Source organism: Catharus ustulatus, chromosome 25 (assembly GCF_009819885.2).
Source record: "Catharus ustulatus isolate bCatUst1 chromosome 25, bCatUst1.pri.v2, whole genome shotgun sequence".
Classification (NCBI taxonomy): domain Eukaryota; kingdom Metazoa; phylum Chordata; class Aves; order Passeriformes; family Turdidae; genus Catharus; species Catharus ustulatus.
Window position 1 is genome coordinate 4936669 of NC_046245.1, and position 26485 is coordinate 4963153.

A 26485-nucleotide genomic window follows, 5' to 3' on the forward strand; every position below is an offset into this window, starting at 1 on the left:
TGGGGCAGACCCTGGCTAGGAAGGGAGGCCACAACCCCTGCTAAGAGAGGGGCTGAAGGTTCCCCAACACCCACCCAGCTGCAGCCTGGCAATGCTCCACAGCAGGAAAGTGCACTGAAGCACCCAAACCTCATCCTTCCCCCACCAAGGGATGTTTTTTGTCCCAGGGAAGAGTCAAACCAAATCTTTCTCGGGGTGAAATCCTTCAGTTTTGGTGGGACAGCAGAGCTCCTTCCTTGGGAACTGTGCCACTCTTGGGATATGCACCCATGGGTGCATTTTTCCTGATCTCTTCCCACTCCACTTTCTCACAACAGAACCAGCCCTGGTGGCTCCTGAGGATCCACTGCTCTTCCACCTGTGTGTTTGTTTTGTTGGAGCAGGTGACAGTTGGTGGCCCTGACTCTTGTGCTGTGCTTGCAGGGAGTGACCTCTCCTCACCTCTTTTACCAGTCATGACTAAAGATCACTCTGGGCTTGGCTGGGGATTTCCTTTCCTGGCTGGGAAGCTGCCAGAAGCCCTCAACCCCCTTATATCTCCCTGAGCAGCTCCAGAGGGACTTGGGGGTGACAATCCAAGGGCAGCTTTGCAAGGGTGGGTTGGAATGATGAGCTTTGTCCAAGCTCCTAGGAAGCTTTTGTGTACCTCCTGGAGAAATACCTGTCTTTCCCTGTGACAAACAGAGGCAGGAGGGCTGTAAACCTGCAGCTTTCCTGGAACAGGAACCCATCCCTGTCAGCAAACAACTCAGCAACTGCTGCTTGTGCCAGGGAGTTTGGTGTGGGGCTGTGGGGAGGGGCAGCACACGGTGACTTTTGGCATGGCTGGAGCTCAGGGGCTGTGGAATACGGCCAGGTGCCTCCTGTGGGCTCTCCCAGAGGTTTCCAGGTGCTTCATTCCCTAGAGAACATCAGCAGCTCCACATCTGCTGGTGTTTGGGGCAGGGCATTGCACGTTGCTCATCAGCTGGGGGAAGCAGCCAGAACCATGCCCAGGGCTGGAGGAAAAGAGGATTTGCTTTGAGGGCTGCTGCCCACCACCCTCCTGGATCAGAGGAACTGCAGAACTGGGCTGAGAGGACTGGACTGAGGCCAGGTGTTGGCTGGGGCAGGGAGCACTGGCTGCCCTCAACACCTCACCATGGTCCAGGTGTTCCCCTCCACTCCTCACCATAGTTCAGGTTCAACACCTGTGCCATGGTCCAGGTGCTCCCCTGCACACCACCATCACCATCATGGATCAGATCTGCAGCTGCTGTGTTTTGGTGCCCAGGCTGATGGCTCGTGGCTGTTGATGGCTCCAAGGGACCTTTGTGACCTCCTACACCAGGTCAGGTTTGCTGTGGCTTTGGCTGGCCAAGCCCCTCCAAGAGGGTGATTCCCAACCCCTCTAGAACCCATCTGAGATTGTTCCAGTCTCCTGCAGAGGAGAGTTTTCCTGATGTCCAATCTCAGCCTGTGCCTTCCCAAGGAATTCAGGTGCTCTGCCCCTGCCCTCTGCACCTTGCAGTTTCACGTGGGGAATGCCTCTCCCTTGGGTTTTTCCCATCTTATGAAGCAATTTCCGGCACAGAATTGTTGTCCCCTGCTGTGTTCCCATGGGTTTAGTTCTGCTTTTCTCCCCAGCATCACTGCCCTGAAGATGCCAACACCAGCACTGGGTGCTCCCCCCGCCATGGCTGCATTTCCTGCCAGCTTCCTCCTTCTCTTCCAGCACTGATAACAAAAGTAGATGAAAAATTTGGGTGCAGATCTCTTGCCCCCACTCTGGTAATGGGATTTTGGTTTATCTCAGTCTCCTGCATCTTCTTCTTGTGCCTCTCTCCCCTTAGGTTTGAACATATCCCAAATCCCAGGATGGACCTGAGCTGGGATAAAGATCTTGAATCACATTTCAGGTGAAGACTTTTCCTGGAGTTTGGCTCTTCCATCTTCTGGCTGTGATGAGAGCTCCCCAACTATGAAAGTTAGAAAGTGCTGTGTTTAGTGACAGTGCTGGGCACACAGGGAATAACCTCCCAAAGATGTGTGAAATTCAGAGAGCTGTGCTGGAAGAGGCCACGCATCAATGCTGACTCACAGCTGAGTCATGAGCAGGGATGGTGTTTGGACTTGGCCTTGGGTCATCTCCAGTGGAAAGATCTCCAAACTGGAGATGGCCAAAGTGACACCATGGCCAGAGTGGATGTGGCTTTTTGTTTTATGGAACAAAATAGATTGTTGGCTGGAATCAACTTGCTTCTGGACAAGAGCTGGGAAGCAGCCTGGAAGCTCTTCACACATTTATCAGTAGATGGGAGTGCTGAAAAATTGAGCCAGGTAATTCCTAATCAATACCAGACTCTGATTCAGCCGTGTGGGCTCAGGAGAAATGGAGGGATGTGGTCTAGACCTCTCCCAGTTACGGGAAATTATGGCATGGAGAGTTTATAGAAAGAGAAAGAAAACAGTCCTGAAGGGTTCTGATTGCACTGATCTCCGTATCAGGAAAAGAAAATTTTTATCCAGGAGATACCTTGAACATCATTTCAGCAGAAAGCAGCGCTGCTCCGGTGGAAACCTTCCCGAGGGGTTTTCCAAATAGGGATTTTCCAAAGCCTGCGTGTCTGCAGCTCCGGCCCCATCCCTGCGAGCTGCAGTGCAGAATTTTGCCATCAGATGGCAAAGCAGCGATGGGGAACAGCGGGAAGCACCTGGCAGGGATGCCACACCCACGGGAGGGGGCACTGGGGTGGCCCCCGGTGACACAAACGGAGCTTTGGTGTCAGATCTCTCGGCCGGGTGTAATTTGTAGGTGTTGGGTAGGGCAGATCTGCCTGGTGGGAGATTTGGGGCAAGAGCTGGTTCATGTTTTAGGGTGGAAGTACGGGCTGTCTGAAGGGCCCCAGGGTGGGTTTCAGGGGTGTTCCAGCCCAGCTGTGCCCAGTGTGGTGCAAGAACTGACAGAACATCCCAGAGTGGCTGTGTCCCACAGGAGCTCCAGGGATGACAGCAGGAACTTTGCTTCCTGCACTGAAACCCTGCTCACCGCGAAAGTTGTGACTTCCCCGGACAGAAACAACCCTGAAGAGCCCATTTCACATCACACCCAGTGAAAAGTGACAAACCAAACCCAAAGCCAAACAGCTGCCTGAGATAGCTGGGCTCAAAGGGCAGTGCTTACAGCAGCTGACAGGTGATTTGATGTTGTTTTGCTGCTACTTGCCATAAGGAAATTGTTTTCTCCTCCAGTGAAACTCACGCCCATTGATCTCCACCACGAGGGAGGTGATACTGGGGATCCCAGGCGGAAGGTCTGGCTGCTCTCTTACCTGAATGGCTGCTAAAAATAGGACTTTACTCACCACCACCTTGGGTATATAAAGGCACCTCCCAGGGGAGCCTGCGAACCCTCAGTGCCTGTGGCCCAGGAGTTCACCTTGAGCTATGTCCCAAGGAGCAGAAATACCGATGAAAAGGTAAAAACCAAACCAGCAAATAACCAGTGCTGAGGTCAATGCATTGGAATCAATCAAAGTAGGGTGGGAGTTGGGGCTTTGCCATGATAAATTTAGTTGAATGATTTTTTACTGAGTGTTTGGTGGGCTTTGGTGTTGGCTTGGATGAACTTTCTGATCCCAAAGCAGGCAGGGTGGGTGGGTGTGCTGTGTGTTGTGATGATGATCTCTGGGTCTGAGCAGAGGCTGATTCCCAACACCAGGGTGCTTTGTACAGCCCAGTGGGACAGATTCCAGTGCTGGCTCCCTGTGTGCTGTTCAGGGGTTTGGGTCTGGTTCTTCGAAGGGTGAAATTGGTTTCGGAGGTAAAACCAGCACGAGGCACCATCATGGCTCTGGTTTTCCAGTAGCAGCGTCTTTGGTTGGATTTTCTTGTAAATGTAGAGAAGAAGGGTGGTGGGACAGGCAGGGATTGGTGCTCTGAGCTCTGTTCCCAGCCTGTGCTGGTGGCAGCTCTCACACTGTGTCATCACAAGGTGACCAAAGCCACCTGCAAGAGCTCACATCCCTTGGCCTCTCCAGGGGCTGCAATGATTTTTAGCAGCCAATACTTTAAGGGGAAATATTCTGAATTCTGGGTTCTGTGGCTCACTGGGTGCTCCTGGGGTTTTGTTTTTCACTGCAGTGTGGGAACACATTGCCATGGGATAATGGGATGGTGTCTGGCTGTTGTCCTTGCTGGATAAAACCCCCTGGGTACGATCAGGCTCCTCCTCCAGGATATGCCCAGCCCATCTCCCCCCTCTCCCCAGTTTCGGTTCCTTTATCACCAGTGTGTGGTTGTAAAACCCCATGTGGGCATGAGGAGCACTCAGATAAGGACCATAAAAAACGGACTGATCATTAACCAGGAGCATAAACAACCTCTGACACCCAGAGCACCCCTGGGTGCCAGCATGAGGGAGATCTCCACCTGGCCCAACCCAACTGTGCAGTGGCCTGGGGAAGGCAAAATCCAGACTGAAAATGTTGTTTTTCTCCACAGCAGCACGTGGGCTGCAGCTGAGAAGATGCCTCAGTTGGATATTGGGGGGCAGCCCTTGGGCAAGATCCTCTCTCTGGACAGGCTAGAGGCCAAGAAAGTGCTGGAGATTTATGTCAAGCGCTCACTGAGCTGCTATGAAAACTCACATGCGGCCAAAAAAAACCTTCTGGAGAAAGACAGAGGGCGAGGGAGGAAAGTGGATGGGCTACAACGGTCAGAAAGTGATTTCTTGATGTACTCACGTGCCAAACCCAGCCCTAGGAAGGACCAGGAGGAGAGACTCAGAGCACCAGAGCTGGAGGAGGCTTTGGGTGATGACAGCAAAGCTTCCCAGGAAATGCCTAAAGAGGGGCTGAAGGTCAAGAGGAAAAGCTCAAAAAACTTTTCAAAACCAGCCTGGCTGAAGGGTTTCTTAAATCTCGTCCTGAGGAAGAGCCCTGAGGACCAGAAGGAAAACACAGGGCAAAAAGCAAAGGAGAAAGATGCCAAAGCTCCTCAGGGCTCCAAACCAGAAGGAGCCAAAAAACACAGAGTGGACTCAGGCCCGTCCCCAACGCTGGGCAGAGCCCTGAAGAAGAAGCCCAGCCTCAAGAAGGTTTTCTCTCTGAAGAAGCACGGGGAGGAGGAGCGGGGAGAGCCGGGATCCGCGGCAAGGAACAAACGCCCCAGCTGCCTCCCCCTGCGGCACGTCCTGGCCCCAGCCCAGCCAGGTGGGACCCCCAGCCCTGCTGGGCTTCTCTGGGGAAGGACACCCTGTTTAGGGCTGGTTTCTAACCCCTCCCAGGGTTTTGTGGGGCCTGGGTAGGTTTTGGAGACTCCAATCCCAAGCTGCTGCCCCAGGAAGGGTCGTTCTGCCCCTGATTTGGGCACAGCCACCCCAAGGCAGCTGTTGGTGTTATCACCCAAACACGAGCTTTCCCCTTCTGGCAACCAAAGGCCACGGTGCTTTAGTTAAAACCTGCATTTGAGACCTGAGATTACATCCTGAGCCACTCTAGGGCCGATTTACAGCTGTTTGAGACTCACCTTGTGCCAGGTTCAGGCAGGGGACACCTTGGGGACAGAACTCCGGTCCCAGACTGGCCCTTCCCGTGCCCCAGCTCTGCCCAGGGGGTTCTGAGCACCTTTGGTGCTCTTGGGGCAGGTCCCTTTGGGGCACTTGAGGTCCCTGGTGCATTCAGGGCAGGTCCCTGTGATGCTCTCGAGGTCCCTTTGGAGCACTCCAGGTCCCTTTGGAGCACTCCAGGTCCCTTTGGTGCTCTCAGGGTCCCTTTGATGCACTTGAGGTCCTTTTGGTGCACTCGAGTTCCCTTTGGTGCTCTCGAGGTCCCTTTGGTGCACTCGAGGTCCCTGTGGCACACTCGAGGTCCCTTTGGTGCTCTCAGGGTCCCTTTGGTGCACTCGAGGTCCCTGTGGTGCACTCGGGGCAGATCCCTTTGGTGCTCTCAGGGTCCCTTTGGTGCTCTCAGGGTCCCTTTGGTGCTCTCGAGGTCCCTGTGGCGCTCTCGGGTCAGGTCCCTTTTTCTCCGCTGTTTCCCTCTCTTGGAACCCGCTGATCCAGGGTGGGCACCGGCTCCGTCCCGTCTGTCAGCGCTGCCAAAATCCATCCTCAGTGCGGTCTGTGTTTGTGTCCGGCAGGGGCGGAGCCTGATGAGTACTACACACCAGTGTCCGAGGAGAGCGGGCAGGGCAGTGAGAGCCGGGGGGACCGGGCAGGAGGACGCGGGGAGCCCCCAGAGCCCCCCGGCACCGACGGGGTCGGTGAGTGCTGCCCTTGGAAACGAACGGGAATTGTGTCCTGCAGATCCTGCATGGCATCCAGCCCTGCTCCAGTCCTGATCCCGGGGCTCTTGTGACCCCCAGAGCTGGATGAAGACTGCGGGAGATTTTCAGCATCAGGGCTTGACTGGGGGATTGGGAGATTCACAGAATCCCAGAATGGGTTGTGAGTTGGGAGGACTTTAAAGAATACCTCATTCCAGCCCCCCTGCCATGGGCAGAGAGACCTTCCACTAGACCATACAAAAGACAAAATTCAGAGGTGAGAGAGCACAGTAATTTCACGACCATAAGGCACACTGGACTATAAGACGCACCCCCCCGGGAGTCGGCAAAATTCACAACTTTGTCCATCAGATAAGGCGCACCGGACTATAAGGCGCACTTCCAGGTTTGGGGGAAAAGTTTCGTCAAAAGGGTGTGCCTTGTAGTCGTGAAATTACTGCATTTTTCCTGGCTGAGGGTAACAAGGCACTTAGGCAATAGGCTGGAATGGGTTTTGGAAGGATGGAGGTGGATAAACATTGCTAAAGGATTTTTTCCTGGGGGCTAAACAGGACATCTGGATGTGTGAGGCTTGGAGAAAGGGCTGGAGATAACCTGGTGTGTCTCTCTACAGATGAAGCCATCAAGAGAATCGTTGCTCTGCTCCGGAGCGCAGGGGATGAGCTGGACAGGCAGGTGAGAGAGCTGGGCACAGCTGGATGGGGCTGGGGAATCTGCACTGCTGTAAAATAAACACAGCAACCATCCATGTCCCCGGGGCAGGAAAACACTCGGGAAAATCAAGGAAATGGCAACTTTTAATTCCTTGGGTGTGGCGGTGCCTGGCTGCAGCTGCAGCCCTGGTGTGGGGTGAAGGGTGGCACACGGAGCCATTCCCCCAGGACGTGCACTCACCCTCAGGACATGCACTCACACTCAGGACATGCACTCATTGTGTCCCACCCAGGTGAGGGAGGACGCACGGCTGCAGCTGTTCTTCAGGGACATGTCCTACAGCTCCTTCAAGAGCCTGGCTGATGCCTACGTGCAGAGGGAGCTGACAGCCAGCGGGCCCAACGCCAGCCCCCAGGAAATCCAGTTTGCCTACACGGTTCATCTCACAGCCACGGTGGCAGGGATCTGCAGCCAGGCAGTGAACAGGATCATGGGCTTTGGTACCCGCTACCTGGACGATTCCTTTGCACCCTACGGCAAAATTCTCCAGGTAAGGGGGAGGATGAGCCTGGGATGAGCTCCCAGCTGCAGGTTGGGGCAAGTGGCCCAGGAAGCTGTGGGTGCCCACCTGTGGAAGTGTTTCAGGACAGGTTGGACAGGGCTTGGAGCAACCTGGGGTAGTGGAATGTGTCCCTGCCCATGGCTGGGGGTGGAGCTGGATGAAAGATCCCTTTCCAATCCAAACATTCCATGATTCTAAGAATGCTTCCTTTTGTCTCAGCAGAAGAGAGAACAGCTCAGGACAGACCACTGTGACAGCCCAGACTGACAGCGAGGGGCCTGCGGTGCCTGGGAACCCAAGGATGAACTTTTAGTGGTGGGAGAGCAATCCCTGGTGGTGACCTGGATGTGGGGTGAACTTCTGAGCTGTGGATTTAAAATCTCTTAAGGAAAACCCCCAGGACAGTGCCAGCAGTGTGAAATGCCTGAATCCCAGCTGGGTGGAGATGAGTCTGTAAATCCAACAGAGCCCAAACTTCACCCTGTATTTGTATTTTAGCTCCTGCCAAGTGCTTGTGTTGAACCTCAGGGGTTGTTGCTGTTTGTGCACATGTATTTATTTACCTGCTTTTCTAAATGTATTTGTAAATGTACAACATAATTTTTGTAGTTGCTGCTACCAGCCAAGAATCCAGTTTGGAAAAAAACCTAAAGCTCAAATAAATTGGTGCCTAAATGCCAGCCAGGCTTGTCTGCTGAGGGTTGTGTTATCGATGGAGTAATGTTTGCTTTGCTCCAGCTCCTGTGGGCTGCTCCTTGCCAGCCAAATTCCAAGTGGCACGAGGCACTCTGAGAGCAGATACACAGTGTTGTCCAGCCATTTTTACAATTTATAAGCCTTCCTTTTGCACAGAAGGAGATTTATTACCCAGAACAGCTCGATGTGACACCAAGAACTGGGTAAAGCTCATTCCCAAGCTGCAGGAGCTGTAACATCCTCGAGGATTTACAGCTGCTGGGTCTCACCTATGAGCTCTAAGGAGATGTGAGATGCCAAAGCGATTTAAACCCTAATCACTGGGAATGTTTCCAGCTAATCTTGGCCCAGACCCTAAGCAGGACCATGGATTAAGGCAGCTCGGGGCTGGGCAGGGCTGGGGGGTGTCCAGGGCTCGGGGTGGTGGCACCAGCAGGAGCATCTCCTCTGCAAGGCTGGACATGGCTTGGGGTGAAGGAGATGAAGTTTTGGGGTTTGCATCGTGCAGGAGGGATGTTCTAGTGGGTTGAAGGTGATAGTGGTGGCAAACAAATGAGTGGATCTGTGTCACTGCCACGTTTGGGGTGACAATCCCCCATGGGCCACTGGTGACAGCCCAGCTCTGCCCAGCACCTCCTCTCCTGAAGGATCTGACCTTCCTGGTCCTTGTAAAACCCAAAGGCAATGAAGATGGGGAAGCAGAGCCCTTGCAGGACAGAAGCAGCTCTTCCCACCCAGACCCACGTCCCCAAAGCCTTCAGGGCTGTTTGACAGACATGATTGAGTCACTGGCTGCCAAGGGAGGGGGGACACCTTGCAGGGCTCCATCTAATTCAGCCCGGGGGAATTAGGAGTGTGGAAAACGTTGAATCCCACTCCTGGGTCCTGCCAACAACAGTGCAGCATCAGCACCACGGTTGGTTTTGCCTGGGAACCAACCCAGGAGATTTTACTGTGGGAGAGACTGAAACCGCCCTCGCCTGTTTGCAACAGCCCCGACATTCCCGTTCCCCCGGGGCTGTGCAGGGCTGGGAGAGCTGGGGGGATGTGCTGGGGATGTGCTTAGAGGGTGCCTTGGGTTACAATCTCCAAACTGGGACAGAGGGTCACAGCATGGCCCAATTTGTTTTGCATCTGCGCTCGTGCGGTGCCAGGGATGGGCTGGGATTTGCATGGAGCAGAAAGGGGCTCTGTCTCCTCACTGTGGAAAGTCAAATATCCTCTGTCCCAGAGGATATCATCTTCCATCAGCACGTGGGGTGCACCTGCCAGGTGAAACATCAGAAAGGAAAACTCCCATTTCCTTCTCCCGTGCTTTCCCAATACCACAGCTGAACCAAACCCTCTCCTCTGCCCACTGGAGCTTTTCCCACCCATCAGGGCAGTCATGCCGGGGGAACAAGGAGCCAAACCTGCCCAGCCCCTTGCACAAGAGGCTCCTGCTCCCAAAAAACCCAACCCAGTGTGCAGGGATGCTGCTCCAGCTGGGCATGGTGGGATGAAGTTGGGGCTGCTTTAGTGCAGCACCCCAGGGCTGGCAGCTTTTGGAGCTCAGGCCCCTTCCCATGAGCAATTCCAGCACCTTGAATTAATCTCCTGGTTATAAAATTGGGACCTGGTTGCCTGTGGCCACTGAAGATATTAAGAAGGTTTTAAAGAAGGGCAAGTTCTAAGTCCTGGAGGTTTGAGCTGTTTCCAGCTCTCGGCATTACCTTCATCCTGCCCTAAACACCCGGCCGTGGCTTCCCGCAGTGAAGACAATCCCTGGGTCACTGTCAGCGGCCATCTGGGCTCTGATCCTGCCCATCACAGGGGCAAAGCACAGCCCTGCACAGCCCCAGCCCCCCCAGTGCTCATGTGAGCCAGGGCTTTCTTCCCAGACCATCCCAGGGATCCTGTGTCTCCAAAGTTGGCAGTGCCCTCTAATCCTGCTTCTGAGTGCTGGGGGTGGGGGGGGGAGGGCAGCTTAGAAAATCAGCCTGGCACTTAATGAGCCAATTAATGCAAAACTTGCTGTCACTAAGAGGATGATGACAAGGTTTCATCTCACGGGAGCGTGGAACGCAGCCAGGCAGGATGATGCTCCTGGATGCTGTCCCAGCCGTGGTGTTGGCAGCTGGGGAGGGTGCAGGGGGGGTTTGGCACCTTGGCCCTCCTGGAACAGCCCCTGTGACTGAGTGCAGGACAGAGCTGTGTGTGGACAGGGCAGTGTGTTCTCCCAGGGGCTCCTTCACCTTTCCCAACCCTTGGCAGTCAGGGCTGGGCATGGCTGAGGTGCAAGGGCTGAGGGAAGCAGGAGCATCCTGCACCTCTGTGCAGAGCCTGTTGAGTCCCTGGGGGCCTGAGGCAAACAACAGGAGCAGTTAATGCACAGGGAACATGGGAACGACCCATTCCAGCACACAAACCCTCTGACTTCCAGTGCCCTGGCAGGTCAGGACCAGTCACAGCAGCAGGTGATGGTTTTGTCCTTCATGAGCTTGCCAGTGCTGGAAGAAAATCCTTTAAATGAAGGGATTTGCTTTCCCAGGGCTGGAGGAGCCAGTGGCATGAATCACACAGATGAAAACTCCGATATCTCCAGGAGGCTGGTGAAGAGGCTGGGGTGTGTGGGAGACTCACCCAGCGAGGGGATCATGAGAAACATCAGGCACTGGGAAGAGAATAAATTGGAGGCTCCAACAAGGCTGTGGATCTAAAGGCCCTAATTCAGGCAGTTGTTCACTTCCAGGATAATTCCATTCATTATTAGCTATATCTTGGAGTTGGCAACCTCCCATCCAGGGAGCAGCAGAGACCAGCCCTGGCCATGCTGTGACATTTACCTGGGAGCTCCAGGCAATGTCCACCTGCTGATGGTGACACTTCAACCCAGGGACACTGCACATCCATGTGGGGACTCTGCTCCAATTCCTGTCTTGAGGACACAGTCATGGCTGGAGAAGGGAGGGAAAAATGTGTGAAAATTTGGGGTGAAGCAGCACTGCAAAGGTGGTGTCAGGGTGCTGGGACCAAGCTGTGGCTCCCTGCACTGTCCCAGCCAGGCTGGGACACAGGGAAGGAGAGCCTTGTTCCTTACCCACATGTTGTGTTATAAACACAGCCCTAATTCTAACCCACAGAATGTTTCCTCTCAGTGTGCATCTATGGATTTGGACAACAGAAATGACACAATATTTATCAGCACTTAATAAATACATCTGTTAAAATGGCAATTTTTGTTCTGTATGTTGGCAGCAGCACTGGATCATCATGAAAAGACAAGACAAGGCATTTTTCCCTGGTTTTATAACTGTCCCCCAGGCAATGCAGACAGTTCAAAGGCAGATTGATTCTGGTTCAATATCCACAGGTTTGGCCAACCTGGTGCTGCTGTAGTGCCTTAAAGAGAGGGGAGAGGAAAAACAAACCCAAGCCTTTGGTTTTTGCCGAATGCAAACAATATCCAAGGGTCAGGCAAGGGCAAAACTCTTCCAACAGGGAGCAAATACAAGGAGTATTTCCAAACCTAATCCAATGTAACACCCTGCATCCACCCATTGTGTAACACCCTCTGGCTTTAAGTGTCTTATACAAGCCTTTACTCACTCAGTACTGAGCTGTGCCTAAGCTGGGATTGATGGAGAATCCAATTTAGGAAAACACCCTTTGATGAAGAAAGCTTGAAGCAAAGAGGAATTTTTGCACGGACGTTTCCAAGTGTGACAGGCACAATCACACCGGGATCCTCTCTGGGAGGGCTCCTGGAGCACTGCAGACCTGTTGGCACGAGAGGAGAGCCCTGACTGAGCCCACTGGAGCTGGCTGTGGTTGAAGATTACAGGAGCTGTTTTGATCAGGGGAAAATTTCTGTTTTTAGCACAGGCAGCAATTAAAATAGCTCGTGAATCTCAACGCCTCAGGGAGCTGTCATAAAAGGAGGCAGAAAATCCATCTTCTGGTCTCCTCTGCAGCCAGACATGAGCCTGGAGACAGCACAGGAGAAGAGAGCCTGAGCTTCACCTGGTGGGAAAGGACAAGCCAAGACCCTGAGCCATTCCTGCTGCTTTGATCCCGACATGGCTGTGGAGGATCTCCGGGCTTCCAGCACCCCTTTCTCGCTCTCCTTTTCGGGCAGCGGCTTCCTGGCCCTCTACCAGGTTGGGGTGGTGCAGTCCCTGCTGGAGTTGGCTCCCGAGCTCCTCAGGTCTGCCTGCAAGGTCTACGGCTCCTCGGCCGGATCGCTCATCGCTGCCGCCGTCGTCTGCGGCGTTGGCCTGGGTAAGGAACGCAGGGAAATGGAGGGAAATGGAGGGAAATGGAGGGAAATGGAGGGAAATGGAGGGAAATGGAGGGAGATGGAGGGAAAGGCAGGGAAATGGAGGGAAATGGAGGGAAATGGAGGGAAACGGAGGGAAATGGAGGGAAATGGAGGGAAATGGAGGGAAATGGAGGGAAATGGAGGGAAATGGAGGGAAACGCATGGAAATGGAGGGAAATGGAGGGAAATGGAGGGAAACGCAGGGAAACGGAGGGGAATGCAGGGAAACACAGGGAAACGCAGGGAAACACAGAGAAAGGCAGGGAAATGGAGGGAAACGCATGGCCTCCAGTGCCTGGGAGCTCCCAGGGTCCAAGAGCCCAGGTGTGATGCCCTGGGGGGCTGCTGGAATGTTGGGATGTTGGTATGCTGGGATGCTGGGATGCTGGGATGTTGGGATGTTGGGATGCTGGGATGCTGGGATGTTGGGATGTTGGGATGCTGGAATGTTGGGATGTTGGGATGTTGGGATGCTGGGATGCTGGGGCTGCTGGGATGCCGGGATGTTGGGATGTTGGGATGCTGGGATGTTGGGATGGTGGGATGTTGGGATGCTGGGATGTTGGGGCTGCTGGGATGCCGGGATGTTGGGATGTTGGGATGTTGGGATGCTGGGATGTTGGGATGCTGAGATGCTGGGATGTTGGGATGTTGGGATGCTGGGATGCTGGGGCTGCTGGAACTCTCCCCACTCACGAGGCGTTCCACAAAGGAAGGTGCTGGCACGCTTGGCAGTTTGGGGAGGTGTCGCTGAAAAAGCCGGTTCTTACATGAGCGCTGCCTGGCTCAGCTCAGGCAGAAACTGCAGGGGGAAATCTGGGTGTGCCTGTGTCCCACTGGCTGCTTCTCCTGCTCCTGCTGGAGGAGCAGATCTCCTGCCCTTCTGCTCTGAGCTCTGAGGGGTGCTGTGATGGATTTGCCCAGGTAAAGCCCTCTTTTCCCTCTGGATCAGGTTCCTTGGGATGTGTGGCTGTGAAGGGACACGAGTGGCTGTCACACAGGTATCTATAGAGCTGACAGCCTTGTTTGCAGGTCACTTATCCCACTCAGCCTTCCCAGAGCCAGGGGAGATGTGTGATTCCCAAATCCAGGTGCACCCTTCCCTGTGCTAAAGCTCAAGGATATTCCTGGAGGAGCAGCAGTCTGCTCCAGCCTGGGGCTGGGATTTCTCTTATTTCTGCTAAAGGGGCTTTCCTCTGAACCTCTTTCAACAATGTGGAAACAGGCCCCTACAGCAACAAGATCCTCCATGTGTAGAATTAATTCAGAGTAGTTAATCCACTTTTAATAATCACATCCCCCCATATTTCCAATTAGTGCCCATGTGTAAACAAGTGTACACAAGATTTAAGGCTCTAAAGCCTGATCCAAGTTCTGCTTCCACCAATGGGGACATTTAGGAGAGACAGAAGGATTTAGGGACCAAATAATGATGGAGGAAGCTGGGAGGGAACATACAGCTCCTGAAACCTCTGGTGGATGCTGGAACTGTTCTTCTGCAGCTAAAAATAATTCAAAACATTGGCAAATATGTTTAGACAAGGCAGAAAGGAACATTTCTGCCCACATGGGGATGAACTCCTCCACAAATAAGCAAGGACCCCAAAATTTCTAATTTCTTCTGCTGATGTAAGGGATGGAGCTGGGGCTGTCCAGCAGTAAAAATACATTTGGCAACTGCTCTTACTGGGGGCACCAGTCCTGAACTGGGCATCTGCTTCCCTGGAGGTGGAAGGCACCATCCACTCAGAGGGGCTGAGATGATCTTGTGCCCAAAATATCTTCCCCAGAGGAGGAAAAGACACTTTGGATAGTGATGGCTCTGGTCAGGTTTCTAACAAGGAAAATGAATGTGGCACAAGCTCTCTCACATTCATAGTGGGGACAACAGGGGCAGAAAGAAGGTGAAAGGTGGGGTTGGTGTCCCAGGGGTGGCTGCAGTCCCCTGCCCTGGGCTGGGTGAGGAGCTCTGAGCTGCCAGAGCCAGGCTGCCCTCTGTGACCCCACAGGTCACCCCGTGGGGACATGCTTGTCACCAGGCTGGTGCAGGCAGGGACAGTCACATTGCTGCCAGGCTCATCCTTCTGATCAAAGCCCTGTCCAGAGCCAAAGCCTGCAAAGCTGGGATCAGCTCTCACCTCTTCCCTGGCAGCTTGTGGGCAGTTTTTCCAAGTTTTCCCCTATTTCCAGGACACAGAGCAGCCAGACAGTGACCTGGGTGTGCCCCATCTCCCTGCAGGTCCTGCTTGTCCAGCAGCCCCTCTGTGCAAACCCACCCAGTGTTATCATTGCCCTGCGTGGCCTCAGCATCCTCTCAAGCACACATAACCCCTGCTAATGCCCCTGCTGCTCCAGTTGCCTTGGGGACACTGCACCTAATCCGTCTGTCCATCCACACAATCCCATGAGACTGCACGGAAACCTCTGCCCTACAGAGCCTTGGTGTGGGAACCCAAAACCTAAATATAACTTGAACCCCTTGCAAAGGGCTCAGAAGCCTTAGCACAAAGCCCAAAACCCCTGTGCCTTTAATTTTAGCCCCTAAAAAAAATTACCACCTTTGCATGAAAAATTACAAGCCAGAAAAAAATAAATAGAGTATAAATTAGTTTATCAAAAAGTGAAAAAGTAGAATTTTAAAATTTTTAGAATAGGGGTCTAAGGTCAAGATGAAAGAACCTAAACATGTTCTGTCCTTCTTTCTCCTTCTTCCTAGCATCCATCTTTTGAGTAATGTTAGCATTTTTAAATTGGTTTAGAGTAAAACTAAACTGTACAACACAAGTGATAAGTATTAGAAGATAATTGTAAATAATGTTTATGTAGTTTAAAGCATAAAAAGATAATACCACCCTGAAGGTGGGCAGTGTGCCTGGGACTGACCTGCTGGGGGGACCTCAGCTAGTCAAAGAAAGAACTTTTAAATTAGATAAAATAAACAACTTCTAGAAACCACAGAAGACATCTCCAAACTCTTTCTCCAGTGCTCGAGCTACGACACAGAAACTCTCAACACACACAGGTGTTTGTGTCCAGCTGCTGAGACACCACCAAGCACACCTTGGTGCTGAGCCAGGGTCCCAGAGAGCCCCTGGGTGCAGGGACAGCTCTTTGCAGCTTGGCTGCTGGACCAGCTTTCACTGTGAGAGTTTAACCCCCAGCAAAGGCACCAATTCCCTCTATGGGATCAGGCTGCCTGCAGGCTTTGCTGCACTCCTTCCTCCCCATCACTGTGGAACCTTTGAAACCTGGAGTGTCCTGAGCCCTCGTTGGGCTCCAGGGCTCTGCTCCTGGGATGTGCAGACACACATCATGGCTATTAACACCCCCTGAGCCAGGAATCCCAGCCATGTGGAGCCAGCACACTCAGCTTGCAGGAAAGCCCTGAGCAGCAGAAGAGGTGCCCCTCATCCTCACCCAGGAGCCAGCCTGTAAAACCTGGGGCTGCCCACATGGAAAACCATTGTTGAAGGCAGGAATGTGTTGTGCAAGTCACATTGTCATTGATAACTCAGTGCCCCCCTTCCTGGAGCCTTTCCCTAATCCTGACCAGGATTAAAACGGCCCCATCTCTGCTGCAGGTGGGGATTTCACCAGTGGGGTCACACAGAGATGTGATGTCCTTTGAGGATGTTATGAGGGTCATGGCCCCCTTTCTGCCCTGCCACAACATCCCCCACTGCAGCAGCAGTATCATCCTGGGGTAACACAGAGGGGCTGCAAGAAACTTCATTTGTGAGGAGTGTTAAAAATAGGATTTAAAATATAACTATTAGTGCAGCTATACTGACTTTCTCTCCATCTTTCCTTCACCTCTGTTTCAGATGACCTAAAGGAATTTTTCTTTGCACTGGCAACAGAAGTCAGGAAAACCATCCTGGGCCCCCTCTCTCCCAAGTGCAGCTTGCTGGCCGATCTCAAGGCTGTCCTGCAGCGGATGCTGCCCGAGGATTCCTACCTGCTGGCCTCGGGGAGGCTGCACATCTCACTGACACGGGTGGTGGATGGCCAGAACGTCATGGCCTCGGAGTTCAGCTCCAAGGAGGAGCTCATTCAGGTACTGAGCCTTCCTCTGCTGCCCCAGGGAGGTCTGCACTCGCTGCCTGGGATGGACACACCCCAGGTGTTGGTGGCTTTAACTGCTCTGTTTTCTGCCCGAGATGGGGACAGAGCCAGGAGGTTCTGTCAGAGCTGTGGTCCCACCACAATGGGCTCCACGAGGAGCTCCAGGGAGGAAGGTTTGAGTTCCAGGATCAGATGGAACAAATCATGCTAAAAAAGCAGCAGGTTTGTTTCCAGCCTCATACAGCTGATGTTGGGGCTCAGAGCCCTGTCAGTGCTGATGTGACCTCTCAGCTCTCCCCACAGGTCTCTCCTCAGCCATCTGGAAATGGTTTTCCGTGTTGTCTCAGCACTTTCCTGGGAGGAAAGAGCAGGACAAAGCTGCTGCTGAACAATAAGCAGCTCATTAACCAGTAAATTATCTGCTGGGGAGAGAATCCCAGAGTAGAGTCCTAACAGAGCGACTGTGAGGTCCTGGGTCCCTTGTTCCAGGCAGACAGCAAAGGATGGCAACTCCATGGAGATGTTGGAGTTCACCCCATGGTGCCTCCTCTAGGCAGGCCAGGAGCCTGGGGTGCTCATTCCCAGCTGATGAAGTTGGTGGGAAATGGCTGCAAATGCCCCAGCAGTGGCTTTACCACTGACAAATCCCAGCAGGGTGAGGATGCCTTGTGAGGGTGCCTTGGTTTTGTCCTAAAACCTGCAAAGATGGAAACTGGCCCCAAAGCTTCAGCTTGCCACCATCAAAGGGCACTGTTGGGACATGGACATGTAGATGTACAACTATTAATTCTGGCAGCTATAAAATTTAAAAATGCAGTATTGTGCCCTGCTCCAGGGAAGTGTTTCCACTTCAATGAAATTATTTTCCCTTTCTTGAAGCCTTTCTTGCCACAGTTCCCAGCAAAGTCCAGGTGGTTCCAGACTTTGTCAAGGCTGAATTTTTAGGCACCAAATCAACAGTTTTTGTCCAGAAGAACTTTGACAGGAACTTTGACTTCTGCAATCCTTCTCCTTCCCAGGCTCTCCTCTGCAGCTGCTTTCTTCCAATTTACTGTGGATTCATCCCTCCATCCTACCGAGGAGTGGTGAGTGATATTTCCACTCCAACACCTGCTCCCAGCAGGCTGATCTTGGGTTGGAACTTTGCATTCCTCTGACCAGGGAGGGACAGGTGTGTCCAGGCTCTTCCTTTGGTTGATGGAGGGTGATAAAGCCCTTCAGCTAATCCTTCACTGCATGCTAAGATGACAGCTGGGTGGAATTGCCATCTGGAGAGCCCCCTCCTGCCTTGCCCAGAGTGGGGATGACCTTGCAGACGTCTGAGTGAGATAAGAGGACGCCCACTTAGAGATACCATGCAGTTATCCTGGGCAGGGCCTGTCTGCAGTGCAGGCTCAGCCCTTGGCTCAGGTGCTGACTTGCACAGCTGACACAAGGAGAGCTCGTGGGAGGATCCTCCCCACGCTCTGTTTGTCTGAGGGAAGGGAAGGAGGAGCTCAGCAGTGTTTTCCAGTGCATCCACTTCCAGGGCTGGGGCAGCCACAGCCTTTCTGGGCCTCACTGCCCTTACAGGGAAGGATTTCTTCCCAATATCCCATCTAACCCTAATGAGTTTAGTGGGAAGCCACTGCCCCTTGTCCTGTCACTCCATCCCTTGTCCAAAATCCCTCTTCAACTCTCTTGGAGCGCCTTCAGACACTTGGAGGGTCTCTAAGGTCCCTGGAAGTGTCCCAGGCCAGGTTGGATGTGGCTTGGAGCAAGCTGGGCTAGTGGAAGGTGTCCCTGCCCATGGCTAGGGGTGGCACTGGAGGAGCTTTAAGGTCCCTTCGCACCCACCCCATCCTCAGGCCTGTAATTGCTCTGTGGGGCCCCTCTGCACTTTTATTTCATCAACATTTAATTCCACTAGCTGCAACTTCCAGTCCCACTGAGGTGGATGGTAAATCCAGGTTCCTTTTGGAATAGAACAATGGTCATTTTCCTTGCCCAGTGAGTAATCCCCCATGAATCTGCAGGCAATTACTGAACATGGGGGTCCTACTGCTCGAGCTCAGCACTTGAAAGTTATACAACACTACACATTCAGTGATGTCTGAATTGGCTCTTGACTGCCAAAAATTGTTGTACAAAGCTTTGTGAATGAAAATAATTGTATTTCCATTTTAATAATGGCTGTGGATTACAGCCTGGTGTCCTAGTTTGGAGGAAAGGCAGGAGCCTCTCTTTGAAATGGAGACTGTAAACCCCCTCCCTCCAAATTATTATAATTTTGAAATCAAGGGGCTCTCAGGCAAAGATATGGGAATTAGGAATAACAGTTCTTTACTAGGGAAATTAAAATAGAAATACAGCACTACAAAGAACAAACCCCAAACCCTGACACAGTCAGAGTACAGCCTGACACCCGTCAGGCAGGGTGTTGGCAGCAGTCCCATTCCATGGTGGCTGCATCCTCCTGCAGTGACAGATGTGGCTCAGCTGGAGCAGTGCTCCTGTACAAGGTGCAGTTTCCCTCTAAAGGTCCAGTGGTGATGTGGAGAAATCCGGTTTTCCTCTGGAGTCCAGTGGAGAAAGGGGCTCCCTTAGTGTCCCAAAACCTCTGTTTTTATCTTGGTAAGAAATGTTGGGCTCTTCCCCCTGGCTGGAGCAACTCCCAATGGGATGCAGTAATTTTATCAGTGCCACAGTGGGACTCAATGGCCATGAGCAGAAAATGACTGGCTGGAGGAAGGATGGGTTGTGAAAAGATAAAGAACAATGCCCCAGCTGGTTTCAATGGATGGCCCATTAGCAGAATATCTGTCGTTGAGATCAGGATCATTGCCCCACCCTCAACAGATGGTGATAGAACAGATACCTTTTATCACACCCTGTATTGTAACCAAGACTTTGAGGTCAAGGAGCTGGCTGGATGCCCCAGGCAGGGCAGGGGAAGGAGCTGAAAAAGAGATAAAGAGCACAGGTGGGACAAGATGCTGCTGGAAGGGGGGAGGACAAGCTGGGATGGGCTCAGGACAGGAGTGTCACCAGTGCAGCTCAGTGACACCCTAAAGGTCCCCAGAGCAAACCCTCCCTCTGCTCGTCCCCCAGCGCTATGTGGACGGAGGTTTCACGGGCCTGCAGCCCGTGTCCAGCCTGGAGGAGCCCGTGATCACCGTGTCCCCGTTCACCGGAGAGCTGGACATCTGCCCCCGCGACTGCCCCGCCATCTTCTTCTGCTTCCAGATCTTCAACGGCAGCATCCAGATCTCCATAGAGAACCTGTGCAGGATCAGCTACGCTCTCTTCCCACCCAGCACCATGGTGAGCCCACCTGCACCTCTCCCTGCTTAGTTTTGGTGAAAAGATTAATGCTGCTCTTGCCTGCTCAAGGTTTAAGGTTCAGCTCAATTTCCACTGCTAATTAAAGGGATTTCAAAGGGAGGGGGCAGCACCCATTGTTTTTTCAGTACATTTTGGGGAGGGGACACTGCTGATGGGTGGCCAGCTTGGAATGGGGTCCACAACCTGCAAAGGACCAGACAAAACCAGGTGATCTCTAAGGTCCCTTCCAACCCAAACCATTCTGTGTTTCTCTGGCCAATGCTGTGGTGGCTGGAAACCAACCAGTGCTTGCTGCCTTCCCAAATGCACCATCCCAACCCTCCACAGTCAAACAGCTTTGGTTAGATCCTGCAGTACTGGGGGCCAGGCTCTTTAGTGACCTCAAGTGTTTCTCCTTGCAGGTCTTGAACGACATTTTCTCCCAGGGGTACCAGGACACTGCCCTTTTCCTGTACAGGAACAGTAAGTGGCACCCCAGGACCCGAGGGGCACCTTGCTGTGGCACAGACAAACATCATCCCTTTCCCTCTGTGTCTCCCAGATGCCTTTGGCTTTAATTACTTTGATGGCAATTTCCGCTTCGGCAGCACCTGTGGGAAGAATGACTCTGGAAAACCCAATGGGACCCACCCCAGCCTGTGCAAAAGGGTCCCTCAGTGCCTGAGCCCTTACTTCCTGCCAGGTAGAGGATTTGGGGTGCTTAGCTTGGGTTTAGGGCTGCTGCAGCCCTCAAGAGCAGCTGTGTTATATTTAAGAGATGACTGAGTTATTTATTAGAGTAGTATTTCAGTTGCAAAGAGATTTTGTAAGAGTGGCTCCAGCTGGACTCTGGCCTGGGTTTCAGTACCTACCTGAGCTGGACAAGAGGGGTTATTGCATTTATTTCATTGTTTGTAATTCCTGGTCTTTATTTCTTTTCTTTATTTCTTTCTGTGCTGTCATTTCTGGGTGCAGGCTTGTGGAAGAAGGAGCAGGTGAATGGACTGCAGGACCCCCTGGCCAAGGTCCTGCTGCAGCCCTACAGGCTCCCAGCCTTGCTCAGGAAGGGGTAAGAACATCCCTACAGAGGCATTAGGGAATGACAAACCAGGACTGTGACTTCAGCAGTGGTGGGGCAGGGAGGGATTTGGTGTTCCCTGAAGGCAACATCCAAGGGAGAGCGGGTATGGCTGGCAGGAATGCCACAGGATCTCTTGGTTATGGAAAAGAAGATTACAGTGTGCATTTATCATGGACACCCTCCCCTTCTGCTGCTTTTAGCCTTCATCAAACTCAGCCTGGGTGCTTTGCTTTTGCAGGGTGAAGAAGGTGTGGGGGCTGCTGGAAGGTGTCAGCTCCCTGGTACGACGACTGCACAGGCTCCTCCAAACCTTGGTGCCTGCTTTGCCTGGGACAGCCGTGGACAGGAGGAGGTGAGGGCTGGGGGGCTGCAGACCCTCAGCATAAAGAGAGCAGGGAAACCTTTGGGAACCTCACCCACTGGTTCACTGATGCTGAGTGGGGCTAAAATCTCCAAATCTGGAGTAGCCCACATTAAAAGTACAGTAATTTCATGATTATAAGCTGCACCATTTTGACTAAAATTTTGGTCCAAACCCGGAAGTGCGGCTTAAAATCAGGTGCAGGTTATATATGGACAAGGAACGAAAAGTTGCTGTTTTAGTTTGGAGGACAGGTGTCTGCTGAGAAAGGCAGAAGCTTGTCTTTGAAATGGAGAATATAAACCCTCTCCCTCCAAATTATTATAATTTTGAAATGAAGGAGCTTTCAGCAAAGATATGGGAATTAGGAATTACAGTTCTTTACTAGGGAAATTAAAATAGAAATACAGCACTACAAAGAAACAAACCCCAAACCCTGATACAGTCAGAGTACAACCTGACACCCGTCAGGCAGGGTGTTGGCAGCAGTCCCATTCCATGGTGGCTGCATCCTCCTGCAGTGATAGATGTGGCTCAGTTGGAGCAGTGCTCCTGTACAAGGTGCAGTTTCCCTCCGGAGCTCCAGTGGGGATGTGGAGAAATCCGGTTTTCCTCTGGAGTCCAGTGGAGAAAGGGCTCCCTTAGTGTCCCAAAACCTCTGTTTTTATCTTGGTAAGAAATGTTGGGCTCTTCCCCCTGACTGGAGCAACTCCCAATGGGATGCAGTAATTTTATCAGTCCCACAGTGGGACTCAATGGCCATTGGCAGAAAATGACTGGCTGGAGGAAGGATGGGCTGTGAAAAGATGAAGAACACTGCCCCAGCTGGTTTCAATGGATGCCCATTAGCAGAATATCTCCCACAGAGATAAGGATCACTGCCCCCACCCTCAACAGATGGTGACAGAACAGATACCTTTTATCACACCCTGTATTGTAACCCAAGACAGTTGCCAACACCAGGACTGTGGCTGATAATCAGGTGCGGTTTATAGTAGTGAAATTACTGTAGCTATTTTTTTATCGCTGGAATATTATTTTGATATCTCAAAGAAGCTATGAACCAGCTCAGTGCCACCTCCCTACTGCAATACATTCATGTTCTAGGTATTTATCTGCTGGGCTCTGTCCTGGCAAGACACCAGGCACATTCACCAAGATCCTGAGAGATCTTCTTGCACTAAGCTCTCAGGGATTTAAGGCATATCCCTCCAAAATCTGCTTGTGATTTGCCTTCTGTGCAGCTGCCCAAGAGACTCAAAATTATTTCACTCTGAGGCAGCTGCAAAGTCCTCAGCTGTGAGAAAGCCTTTTGGAGTCAAACACTGCTGGGGCTGCTCATCCCTGTCAGTACCTGAACCCTGCCCCACAGGTAACAAGGATTGTCCCAGCAGGGCCCTGGGATCTCCAGCGCTGGAACATGAGGGCAACACCAGCACACAGCAGCACAGCTGCTGGTCCTCGAGGCAATTTTTGGGGAGTATTTTTTTCTTCAGAACCTGTCTGGTTCTGTCTGCAGTGCTGCCACTGCAGTGGCTCTGCTCAGGCCTCCCCTGCTTTTCCATGTGGCTGAGGCAAAGCTGCAGTGCTGCAGCGGCCACGGGGCAGCCTCGCCTGCAGACCTCACAGCCCAGCCCTTTCCCTGCCCACTCCATCTCCTCCCCACCAGCAGCATCCCTTCCCTGCTTTAATGCAGATTACAGGGCAGGCAACTGCCAGGAAATGCCATGTTTTAAGTGTTTCCTCCAACTCAAAAACTTCCAGAGAGATTCCTCAGAGAGAGAGAAGCCTTAAGGAGCATCATACTGGGCAGGAACTAATTTTTTTCCAATTCCCTGAAGTTTTTTTACCAATTATCAGTTCTTGAGCTTCACACCTGCCCATAGCCCTGCTTCTCCTGCCTGTGGAGCTGGGAGTGCATTTGGTTCCCCCCGGAACTTGCAGCTGTGCAGAAGGATGGAGAAACCTAAAGATCTGCTTCCAAGTCCTGCAGGCTGCATCTGCTGGCATTTCACAAATACATGAGTTCTTCTCCTGCAGTTGTTTGTAACTCACAGCCGCACACAGAGCAAGGCCCAGGCAAAGGCACCCTGTGTCACTGCTCTGCACACAGAATTAACTGGCAGCACTCTCAATTATCCCAAATCCGTGCTGCTTATCAGAGGCTGTGGATTGGCTTTGCCTCAACTGTGACTCCCCTGTTTGTTGGTTCCCAACAGGCAACAAATGGATCCCAACAGCAGCAGCTGTTAATTAGAGTAAATAGCCTGTTTAATTGCACAAAGGGAAATGGAACAGAGGGAACTTTCATCCAAAGGGCCGTGAAGACTGCAGGAATGAATGTGGGAAGCAGCTGAAGGGAGCTTTGATATAACAAGACTCCAAGTTACCGAGGAGTGCTGTGTGAAAGAACAATATCCTGTGTTCTGCCATCTTTGGTTCAAATCAGTGACCTGGGATACTTTCTGTGGTCTAAAAGAAAGCTGGATGCTTATTTCATAGAATCATGAAATGGTTTGGGTTAAAAGGGATCACTTTAAAGATCACCTTGTTCCACACCCTGCCATGGGCAGGGACACCTTCCACTATTCCAGGTTGTTCCAAGCCCAATGTCCAGTCTGGCCTTGGACACTTCCAGGTGTTTTAAGTACATGACATATTGTTGGCTTTTTGCAAATATTGGGATAAATGCTATATGTATAATGTTAAAATAGCTTTTCTGTCTGAATATAGGCATTTTTTCTTCTAACAGCAAAAGTCAGACATAAGTTTTGTAGAGATAGTATGCTGAAACTACCTGCCTAGTTGAGATAACAGCCCCTGAACGTGTGATGGGGCCCTGCAGCTGACACAACAATTATCAACACTCACTGGCTGCAAAAGGCCAGGACCCCCCACCCAAATTAAAAGGTAATAAGAAGAGGATTAAAACCACAAGCCAAGAAACATGCATGCTCTAAAAAAGCAGACCCAAGGAGTGGCCATGTTAAACAGTTCCCAGAAAAAGTTCAACTATGCATGAAGGACTATGAATATGCAACAAGTTAATGTATTGTAAAACGTATTTAAAGGGGCGTTCCCGAAGCACCCGGCTGTTTTAACCCTTTGCTTTATGTGTATCTCCTATTGTCTTTTTATTAAACCTTTTTAAATTTTACCAGGACAGTGAATCATGTTTTTCACACAGGGATCCAGGGGCAGCCACAGCTGCTCTGGGCACCCTGTGCCAGGGTCACCCCACCATCCCAGGGACCAATTCCTTCCCAATATCCCATCTAGCCCTGCCCTCTGGCAGGGGACAGCCATTAAGCCTAGTCCTGTCCCTTCAGTTCCTGATGAGGGGTCCCTCTCCAGCTTCCCTTTAGCTCCTTGAAGGGGCTGTGAGGTCTCCACACAACCCTCTCTTCCCCTGGCTGAGCAGCCCCAGCTTTCTCAGCCTGTCTCCAAAGGGAAGGGGCTCCAGTCCCCTTAGAACTTTCTGGCCCATTTGGATGGATCCCGTTTGCATTGGATCCTGCCTGGTCCTGTCTTCCATCCATCCTGGATGGATTTACACGTGCCAAGCACTGCAGCCAAAGCCAGGCTGCTCAAATCCAGCTGTTCCTGCCACAGGGCCAAGTGGAAGGCTCAGAGACACCCAGCCCTCCCCAGGCAGGGACAATCAGCCCATCATTTGCTTTTGCACCTCTGCTCCCTCCCACTTATCCAACAGCTCCTTCTCCAGGCTGCTGCAAGCATCATCCCCACCTCCAGGCAGGCTTTCACCATTTCAGCCAGCCTGAGGCACTTACCCTATTGAAATGGGCATCAAAATCCCCCAAAGAAAACTCTTATCTAGGAATTGCACTTCCCAATCCACTAAATGCATCTGCAAACCACAGCCACAAACAGGAGCACAGTTTGAACTGCCCAGTGTATCCCACCTGCCCCATGTGGTCCTTGATCATAAACAATTAGTAAAACTTGGAGAACTTTAACAAAAATCAATCTGCAAGGAACCCCCAAACTAAAATGGTCTCAGTGCAGAACACCCCTGCACCAAACCGGCAGGAATGAGTAAGAAATAAGTATTTAACAATTCAATATTCAAATCAGCTGTGTTTTGCTTTATTAGTCCCTCATCTTTTCAAGCAGGCAGAGCTGATGCTGTCTCCTCTTGGAGACAGGAGCTTGGAGCTAATGGCAACAGAAGCTTTGCCAGAGGCAATGGATAGAGGCAAAAATTGGCATTGATTGGAATCTTCTTATGCAGAAGCTTGTTTTCCCTAAGGAAGCCAAGTGGGAACCCCAGCTGCAGCCAGTCAGGATAGAACAGCCTGGAATGCCTCCTCCAGGGGTGGATCATGGGAATCATGCCGGGGCTGTGGCCCTGCCTGTGCTGGGACATTGCTGGCACAGTCCCTGTGCTCCTTGGGGCAGGTCAGGCTCAGCCTGCAGGCTGGGTTCCAAATTCCTCATTGCCTCTTTAGAGCACAAACAGGGGCCAAAGGCATCAGCAGGGTGAGAAATGCTCCTCTGTGGCCCTAAAGGGAATAAAACCATGTTGGTCAGTCTGACAGACGCTCTGGCAGTTCCTGTGGGACAAACTGGATTCAAGTGCCTGGTCAGAGCTGCTTGCCTTCCTCCTGTTGTCCAAGGGGCAGCAGGGTTTAGTATCCTCAAAATAGACCCTTGTACCCCTGTCCTGTTGCTTGTCTCATTCTGCTTTGAACTCAGCAGAAATGTGAAGCCTGAGGTGGATGGGATGAGAGACTGGAGACCAACCAAGAGAGCAGAGCTCCCTCTGGAGCTGGATCTCACTGCAGGACTAGAGGTGTTGTAATCCCAGCATAGAGGGAAGAGTCCTGGAGTGTGAGCCATGAAACTGAGCCCAACAAAGCCAAGCACGTGCCCAGTGCTCCCTGTGGCTCTGCCTGTTGGCTGCAGGTGCTTTATGCCAGCCTGTTTCCAGCCTGGGTACTAAGGAGGGTGCAATTCCTTGTGCAATTGTCCTGCTGGGCACGTGGATAAAGGCAAGTGCTTGTGGATCACCTGCAGGTTCCAGACACTCATCCTCTGGAAATGTCACTTGTTCAAGAAATCAGGTATAAGATGTTCACAAGTTTATCCCCCTGCTGCCTTGGGAGCATCAATGCTATTCTGGCATTGCACAGACAAACAGAAAAAGAGGCTTTTCCTTCCCAGAACTGGAAAATC

At 52.0% G+C, this 26485-nt stretch overlaps 1 protein-coding gene across 1 annotated transcript; it reads left to right on the plus strand.

Moving 5' to 3' along the window:
• Positions 1–11788: 11788 nt before the first annotated feature.
• PNPLA1 (patatin like phospholipase domain containing 1) lies at positions 11789–23906 on the plus strand. The gene is made up of 9 exons (XM_033080188.1): positions 11789–12439; positions 16304–16536; positions 17564–17629; positions 19635–19847; positions 20270–20330; positions 20410–20550; positions 20823–20916; positions 21167–21280; positions 23509–23906. The coding sequence occupies exons 1-9, from the start codon at positions 12238–12240 to the stop codon at positions 23540–23542; spliced, it is 1158 nt and encodes a 385-aa protein (XP_032936079.1). The 5' UTR covers positions 11789–12237; the 3' UTR covers positions 23543–23906.
• Positions 23907–26485: the final 2579 nt, after the last annotated feature.

Excerpts from the sequence above, each read along its gene's own strand:
- PNPLA1 (XM_033080188.1), top strand. The coding sequence starts at position 12,238 with ATGGCTGTGGAGGATCTCCGGGCTTCCAGCACCCCTTTCTCGCTCTCC. Across the intron at positions 12,440-16,303 it reads CGTCTGCGGCGTTGGCCTGG|ATGACCTAAAGGAATTTTTC; the intron begins GTAAGGAACGCA and ends CCTCTGTTTCAG. Across the intron at positions 17,630-19,634 it reads CTCCATCCTACCGAGGAGTG|CGCTATGTGGACGGAGGTTT; the intron begins GTGAGTGATATT and ends CTCGTCCCCCAG.